The 8616-nt window shown below is 54.2% G+C and overlaps 1 protein-coding gene across 1 annotated transcript in view; it reads left to right on the top strand.

The window, feature by feature from the left end:
• Positions 1-371: 371 nt before the first annotated feature.
• LOC104512183 (myocardin-like) overlaps positions 372-8616 on the top strand; it is a gene marked incomplete at its 5' end in the record, with an annotated part of 8662 nt that continues 417 nt past the window's right edge. Inside the window, 7 exon segments of the mRNA XM_010155061.1 lie at positions 372-497; positions 1040-1287; positions 1610-1763; positions 2929-3882; positions 5073-5075; positions 7729-7783; positions 8445-8616. The exon segment at positions 8445-8616 is cut by the window's right edge and continues 1 nt beyond it. Of these exon segments, the coding sequence (XP_010153363.1) occupies positions 372-497; positions 1040-1287; positions 1610-1763; positions 2929-3882; positions 5073-5075; positions 7729-7783; positions 8445-8616 (1712 nt within the window).

Genomic DNA, 8616 nt, shown 5'->3' on the forward strand with positions numbered 1-8616 from the left:
GCCAGAGCTGGACCTGGGGGACTGGGCTCGTCTGGGGGACACTGAGGGGCCAGCGGGGTACTGCGGGGAATGAGGGTACAGGGCTGAGGTGAAACGGAGAAGACGGAGACTGGGGTGGACTGGGATGCACTGGGAAGACAGAGCAGCTGGGAGGTGACTGGGATAGCCTGTGAGAAGGGGGGATGGTGGATTGGCATAGACATGGGGGCACTGAGGCATGTGGGATGATGGACTGGGGGACTGGGGACAACGTGGGCCAGGGGCAATGGTGTACTGGGTGCCCCTTTCCAGGAGAGGCTGGCTGGGCTGGCTGGTCCCTGGCACCACCCCACATCCCCTCTGTCATTGCCTGGTTTGCCTCTGCCCTCCAGGATCACCTCCGCAGTGCCGATGGCCACGCACCAGACCCAGCCTCGGGAGCAGGCAGCCAGGGTGACAGCCCCAAGCAGGCAGTGGGGCAGGATAGCCCACCTGTCCCAGTGCCCTCGGCAGGGAAGGTAATGCTTGTGCTTCTGGGCTGTCTGGGGGAGGGAACAAACCCAGGGCATCTGGCTGTGCCCAAGCCTGAAGTTACCACAGGTTGCACCTCACATCCATGGGGGGTGAAGGGTGGCAGGGGCAGGGGGGAGAGGCTGTGGCCTTAAAGACTAGGAATAATGCAAGGAGACACACCTTGTCAAGAAGTGCAATTTGACTCATTCTGCAATGGTACAAGGTATCACATTGCACCTTGCTAGAGCCAATTGCTCAGGTCCTGCCTTGGAAACATATCCTGGGACTAGGAGCAGAAAGGTGGTACAAGGAAACACTGAAATACCTTCCAGGCAAGGAGGGTCATTCTCCATCTCATGTGCTCTCCAGCACAACTGTCGTGAGATGCAGCACTGGGAGAGTACCCTACATTCAGGCTCAGCAGCTCTTGGAGCTGGAGTATCAGGTGCTGCCTTTGCTCTGCCCCAGGTCTCTGACCTCTCATGGGAGTGGCAGGAGTGGCAGGAGCTCTTCTCCTAGCTAATTTCTTTCCTTCTTGGACCAACAGTCCAAATCATCTAGTGATAGCAAGAACCGTCACAAAAAGACCAAGGACACCAAGCCCAAGGTGAAGAAGCTGAAGTATCACCAGTACATCCCTCCAGACCAGAAGGCAGAGAAGTCCCCTCCACCCATGGATTCTGCATATGCCAGACTCCTCCAGCAACAGCAGCTCTTTCTGCAGCTCCAGATCCTCAGCCAGCAACAGCAGCAGCAGCACTTCAGCTACCCAGGGATGCATCAAGGCCAGCTAAAGTGAGTGGCAATATGTGCAGAGTTTAGCCCTTTGTCCCTCCAAACTTTCCCTCCCCATACCCATTTGTGTCAGTGTAAGGGGGATAGATGCATGCAAGTGAAACATAAAAGCTTGGGAACACAGCACAGTCATCTGCAAAACTGCTGTGGCTTTGTGCTTTGCCTGGGGCAAGTGTGACCTGCTGATGAGTCACTGGGGTTGGTGGTTCTTCAGGTCTCATACGGCAGATAACAGGTTCAAGGAAGCAGAGAGATGGCACACTGGGCACAGAGACCCCACAGGGGACAGACAAATTACGCCAGATCTCCTTTGTTATTTCAGGCAATCAAATGATCAAATGGTCAAAAGTTCAAATTCTTCATCAACATCTGTCAACAACATCCCTCTTTCTCCTATGAAAACCACCTTTTCAGGCCAGACTTGTGTCTCATCTATCAAGCCAGGCCCACTGCCGTCTAACCTGGATGATCTGAAAGTGAGTGCAAATTTTTTCACTGAAGAAGCAGAATCTTATAGTCTGAATGTGCTTTGCTACCCCTGAAGCATGGATTGCAGTGCCACAGACCGAGCTGGCTGGGAGTGACCGTGTTACAGATCAGAAAATCAGAACTACCATGCTGTGAAGAAACCCAGGAGTCCATCATGCTGGGTCAGAATTGGTCACCTTAAGAATAACTGAAAGCATGAACAGGGGTTTGCTGCTCTGCTGGTGGTGTGTGGATGCATTGTGTGTATCAGCAAACCTTAGGTATAACTTGAGATGGCTGCAAGCCAGACCATCAGGTTGAGGACCAAAAGATGCTCTGTGCTCCTGCTCTTTCAGCTCATGACTTCATACCTTCTGTGGTTTTATGGTGGGAGCAGACCAGCCAGAAGCTAGGAGGTCAGCATGTCACTTAGTGACTCAGCTTCTCAGTGGTCATTGCAGCCAGGCCAGCCCAGCTCTCTGCACAAAGAAGTATCTCCTGGAGTCTGCAGCTATGAGCATTGCTTTGTACAGTACCTAAATCTTTAATGTAGCCAAGACAGGCAGGGCACAAGGAAGAATCATTCATGGGAATGGTTCTGTTATACTTTTCTAATGGAGCCCCTGGCATGGGAAAGACCAATGTCCTTGTAGGACCAGAGACCTGGGAGAAATACTCGTTATTAGAAAAAGAAATGTGATGAGGTAGAAATAACATGAGTTTGGCCATAGCGATGCTCTAGCTCAGATGTCTGGAACATGTGCAGATGCCTGAACATGGAGTATCTGGCTCCAAGATATGTGGTCATGTTCTCTGAGATAAAGGTTTCCATGAGCTAGTTCCTGATCTTTGTGAAAGTCCTGTGTTCATGTAGAAACCTACTGCTAGGAAGGGCACCTTGGTTTACTTTCATGACCCAAGGACCACTGCTAGTTCATGGTGTGCAGTCAGTTTCTGGAGGAAGAAGGAAGGGTTTCTTGTTAGGGAAGGTCAAGGTCTTGCAGGACGTGCAGTGGTCAGGGCTGTACCTGGTGACTCTGGTGAGCACTTGGGGGATCAGAGCTTTAAAGCAGTAAGCTGAGAGCATGTGAACTAAGACTCCTTCTTAGAAATGCTTGCTTTCTAAATGGCTCACCTACCACTGTGACTGATCATAGGTGCCTTTCCTTCTAGGTGTCAGAACTCAGACAGCAGCTCCGAATACGAGGCCTGCCTGTGTCAGGTACCAAAACAGCATTGATGGAACGGCTGCGGCCCTTCCAGGAGTGTGGAAGCAATGCAGTGCCAAACTTCAGTGAGATTACCACCGTCACCTTCCCAGTCACTCCAACAAACACTCTGTCAAGTTACCAGTCACAGTCGTCCACCAGCATGTTATCAAATGGTTTCTACCATTTTGGCAGCACCAGTTCTACCCCACCCATCTCTCCAGCCTCCTCTGACCTCTCTGTGAGCGGCTCTTTGCCAGACACATTCAACGATGGGCCCATGTCTTCTCCACACTTTGGTCTCCAGCCATCTCCAGTTCATGGCAGTGCCGAAGAAAGCCTTATGAGCAGCATGAATGGAGGGGGCATCCAGCTGGAGCTGGAAGGGATTGACACAGAGAAAGACAAGATGTTGGTGGAGAAGCAGAAAGTCATCAATGAACTGACATGGAAGTTGCAGCAAGAGCAGAGGCAGGTGGAAGAGCTACGAATGCAGCTCCAGAAGCGAAAGAGAAGCAATGGCCTTGAGGAAAAGCAGCAACCCACTCAACATTTCTTCGGGGTCTCCATCAAGCAAGAAAATGCAGTGTCCAGCTGTCCATTTGCATCCAAACAAACTGCCTTGAAAGGCCAGGCCAGCAGCTCGGATAAGTTAAGTAACTGTGGGGTGCCGCAGCTGCCTCACATTGTAAACAGTCATTGCTTGGAGCCTGCAGGGAAAAGCACCATCACCTCCTCAACATTCCTGAGCCCGCAGTGCTCTCCCCAGCACTCTCCACTTGAGGCTGCAAAGAGCCCTCAGCACATCAGTCTGCCGCCATCCCCCAACAGCCACTATCTCCTCTCCGTGTCCCCTGGTGCACAGGCAGAAGGGCGCAGCGGGTCCCCACAGACCAACGGTTGCCTTCGCACAGCATCAGTAAGTGGAGAGCACCCCAGACGACATTGCAGTGGTGAACGTGCTGGTGTCTGTGGGCAGTCAGTCAAACATCCCAGTTTGAACCCTTTTCTATCAGACCAAGACTGCTGGCAACCAGGGTGGGTACCCACGGGGGCTGTGGCAGCATGTGGGGCTGCCTGGAAAGGCAGAGGATAGCCCAGATGGACAATGGGTTGGAAGCTGATGGTGCCGCGGGGTCCTTTTCAAGACATCTCCCAGGGAGCCCTGCTGCCACTGCACCCAGTTGCCCTGGGGTGGGGGTCAGAGCACAGCTCCCATGCCCCATGGAGCTCTAGCACAGCTCCCTTCTTCCCCAGAAGACCCCAGCACAGCTCTCTGCCCCTGCGTGAGCACTGGCAAAGCTCCGTGTCCTGGGAGAGTCTTGGCACAGCATCCTCTGCCCTATGGATACCTGGCATGCTTCCTCTGTTCTGGGGAGACCTGGCACAGCTTCCTCTGTCCCTGTTTAAGCACTGGCACAGCTCCCTCTGCCCTGGGGGAGCATTGGCACAGCTTCTTCTGCCCTAAAAGAGCCCTAACTCAGCTGCCTCTTCCCTCAGGGGGAGGCCCTGGCACAGCTTGCAGTACGCCTGGGGAAGTCCTGGCACAGCTCGCCCTGCACCATGGAGCCCTGGCAAAGCTCTTTCCACAGCAGGGAAGCACCAGCACAGATCCTGCCCCTGGGAGAGCCCTGGCACAGCTTCCTACACCTCTGGGAAAGCCCTGTTGCAGTGTTGCAGGGCTTTTCAGCGTATTGCTGAGCCATTGCAGCTCCTAGCAGTGTGTGAAGGATTTTAACCACTGAGTTGAATGGGGACAGTTTCCCCAGTCATACAGGAAGCCTTTTCTTGGGAAGATAGAGCAGGGCTTGCAATTGGGGTCTTCAGTCAGAGAGAGCTTATGCCCCCTTGACAGGCAAACCTGAACAGCAGACAGTTGTCCCTCAGCATCCAACACTTTTCACTCAGCCCTCTGGGCAAGTATGAAAGCTTGGGGAGGGGCACACTCTGCCAACACACAAAAGCAGCACAAGATGCTGCTGATCACAGCCCCCGTTCATCCCAACACCCTTCTAGGGCATCTCTGGCAGCAGCAACACCTATCATTCAGCCTGTAAAACACACACCATGGTGCAAGGTATGCACACAGCTTTCAGGGAAGATGTACAGCAAGTGCCTGCTGAGTGCACAACAGCTGCACAGCAGATCCACAGCCACTGCGCAACACCAGCACTCAGGCAGGGCAGCTCGGGAATTGTATACCCACAGTTATCACACTGAGCAGTGTGCAGCAGGAGCCAGGCAGTGCTGAGAGGTAGCAGAAAGTGTGATACAGTGTTGTTTCTAAACCATTCAGAGGAGGGTGAGATAGATGGCATGGGCACTTGGCACACAGCAGTGGAGGGTGAGAGGGGCAGAGACAGAGTGCTGTCAGTGAGATGGGCAGTGGGCTGTAGTGCCGTCGGGATGATGTAGGCAGTGGGCTTGCCTCTGGGGTGAAATGGGCAACAGGGAGCAGTGCTGTGGGTAAGCTGGACAGTGGGACGCAGTGGACAGTGGGACACAGTGGATGATGTCAGCAATGGGGCACAGAGCTGTAGAGGTGAGCTGGGTGATGGGGCACAGCTGTGGGTACAACAGGCAGTGGGACACAGTGATGTGAGGTGATACTCCAAGACAGACAGCAGGGCTGCTCTGGACAACCAGGCAGCAATCAGTGAGCATGAGCAGGATCAGCGACATCTTGGTCAGCGAACCTTGGGGTTCCAGCTCCTTCCTTGCTGCCTGAGCGCAAGGGACGTATGGAATGGATGGTCTCACAGTGTCCTGCAGCTCATCCCATCTGCGACTCCACCCATCCTTGGCATTCCTCTGCTGCCTGCCTGCAAGGGACTTTCAGGGGCAACAGCTCCTTCTCTTGTTCCCAGCACTGGTGTGCCATACTCCTCAAGACAGGGATATGGTTCCTCCCAGCTCCCCTCCACAGAAAGGTGGCCAGGATGTGCACAGCCAGGCCGAGTGGCCTCACTGCTCTCCTGGATCCACTTCTGGATCTGACCTGCTTGCCGAGTCCATGCTGCATCCCCTGGCGCTGGCTGTCATGGGGTGGGTCAGCCACAGCCAGGTGGTGGGGAAGGTCACACAAGGGCCTAGAGGTGATGGGAACAGCAGCTGGCAGGCACTGAACCTTCAGACGAGGCCATTCTGGAAGGGAGCGTGGGAAAAAACTGGCACTGATAGACAGGTGTTTGGCACTGGCACAGGGAAAGCGTAGGTGCTGACCTGGCAGTGACTCTTTTGAGTGGTCTTTCCTGGCCTCGGCTCTGTGCGATGCCCCCCGGATGGGTGGTCGTGGAGAGGGTCCCCATCAGGGAGGCTGAGGCAGCTGGCAGCCAGGGAAGTGCTGCATCACTGGCTGTATTCAGCCAACCACCAGCAGCCTGTTTCTCTCTCCCTCTTACTCTACACATTCATGGCTAGACCTAGCACCAGGATGCTCTGCAGCATCGTGACAGTGCTCTGGCAGCAACCGGAAGTCATCCTGGTCCTGGGTCTCAGAGCTAGACTGACGGAACTAGTTTACCCTCCTCTCAACTGCCTGGAGGCCAGAAACTTTGTTTGAGCTGATGTGACCCACAAAACCATTAGTTTCCCTGGCACCACTGGCTCCAACAGGGGTGAAAGAGGGCTGGGCCTCCCGCCATACATCCCTGTGCCTTGACTCCATCTCCCTGTATTTCCCCCATGCAGATGGCTATGCAGGCAGGTCAAAAGCTTTCTATTCCATCCCCAAGTTTTTGTAAGTCAAGCCCAGCCCTCTCAGAGGTAAAGCAGCCTCCACCCTATGAGGATGCAGTAAAGCAGGTATGATTTTTATTTTCTACAGGGCTAGGGCTGTGCAGATGAAGTTCAGCTGCAGGAGTTACAACTCATTATGGGGTGTCTGGGTACAACAGGCCTGTTTCCATAACGAATGGGCTTTTCTTGAAGAGTTAGTTGCTGAATGACTGCTACAAAGCAGTCAGACACCACACTGGGGTGGGATAGCGTATTCCGTGCTGATGAAAGACGCCAGTCCACCCCGACATCCCACACAAATACTCCAGGACTTTGGTGTACTCTGAGGTGCTCAGTAATAAATGGGAAACAGACTCTTGAGTCCAAGTCACCAGGAAACCTTGCCTTCCCTCTTCAGCCCATTAGCAAGGTGCCCTGTGCCATGTCATCTGCCTTCCTTAGCCTTACCCTGGAGTGCTGTTCCCCATGCGAAGACTGTCTTCATCACCCATTAACCCCTTTACTTCTGGTGATAGTCTGTCAGAAGCCTCAGTTGTGGTCATTATAGTGCTTTTAAGAAAACAGAGCAATACTACCAGCAGTGATAAAAATGGACTTATGCTGGCTGACACTGAGTTGTGCAGAAAGTCCTTCCAGTTTCCAGTCAGGGAGAGGAAGATGACAGTGCGCTGCCCCCAGGGAGCTGCAGGGAGTACAAGGCAGCATATACCAACCTGTGTGAGGTGCTGGATCCAAAAAGTCTGTGTGACTTGACAGCCCTGGGAACAGGCAGTCTGTGACAGCCACTGAGCAGAGCCTCGGCAGCAGGGTGGGGAGAACCTGATGCTCTGCTCTCTGGATAAGTTGTGCTTGTTCCAGGGCCCTGCAGTGCTCAGCTGAAAGCTGCTGCCAGCCCTGTGTTGGAGTGGCACCTCTCCTGCATGGGAGAAAGCTGTCTGTGGGGTCTAGAGCCACCTAGCTGGCTTGTAGCCAGAGGGAGTGTCCTCCTAACACCCTCTACTTTCCTCTTTGTCGTTTGCTGCAACAGATGACACGAAGTCAGCAGATGGACGAGCTCCTGGACGTACTGATTGAGAGTGGAGGTACGCACTGCTTCCTTGTTTCCCTCCAGGGCTTCCCCTCCAAGCCAGCATCAGTCTGTGGGGCTCAGTGCACTCTATGCACGCCAGCAGAGTTGAGTACAGCTTCCATTTGCTCTCCCTGTGCCAGCAGCCACTGAAATCGACTCCAAAAGCATATTGGCCCTCCCCAAGCCTGCTCCTGCATGTGCAGACCTGGTGGGGTGGTCCAAGCTCGATTATAGCCCACGCAGACTGCACAGAGAGAAGGGGCAGCAGGCCCTGTGCACAGCACTGCCAGCATCCTCCCCATACTGAGCCCCCAGTGTCCCCCACCATTCCCAATGCTGCCAGTGCCATCTCCTGCATAGGGCACTGCTGGTGCCCTCCCCTGTTCAAAGTGCTTGCCTGTGCCCTTTCCCACGCACAACCCATGTCCAGAACCATGGCGACAGCTGCCAGTGCTTGTGCCATGTGTCCAAAACCAGGGGAGTCAAGGTCAGAAAGCAGGAACGTGAGAGGCTTTCCCCAGGGATGTGGTCAAGCAATGCCAAGGAGATTGAGTGGGGAGTGGATGTCCATAGGCATGCCCAAGAGCCCAGCTGCGGGGGCTATGGCGGTGCCCCTGTGTGCAGTAGTGGTGGGCACTGCCAGAGCACCTCAAACCTGTCTCATTTGTTGACAGAAATGCCAGCCAATGCCAAGGAGGATCGGTCCTGTCTCCAGAAAGTACCTCAGATAACAGTGTCTACAGGGAACTCCAGCACCTCTCTCCCAAAGTCATCTGCCGCCTTCGAGCATGTTTCCTCAGCCCAGCTCCCCTTTGAGCACTGTCCAGGCAGCAGTGATGCTCCACT

Source organism: Eurypyga helias, unplaced genomic scaffold, assembly GCF_000690775.1.
Source record: "Eurypyga helias isolate BGI_N326 unplaced genomic scaffold, ASM69077v1 scaffold39897, whole genome shotgun sequence".
Lineage (NCBI taxonomy): Eukaryota > Metazoa > Chordata > Aves > Eurypygiformes > Eurypygidae > Eurypyga > Eurypyga helias.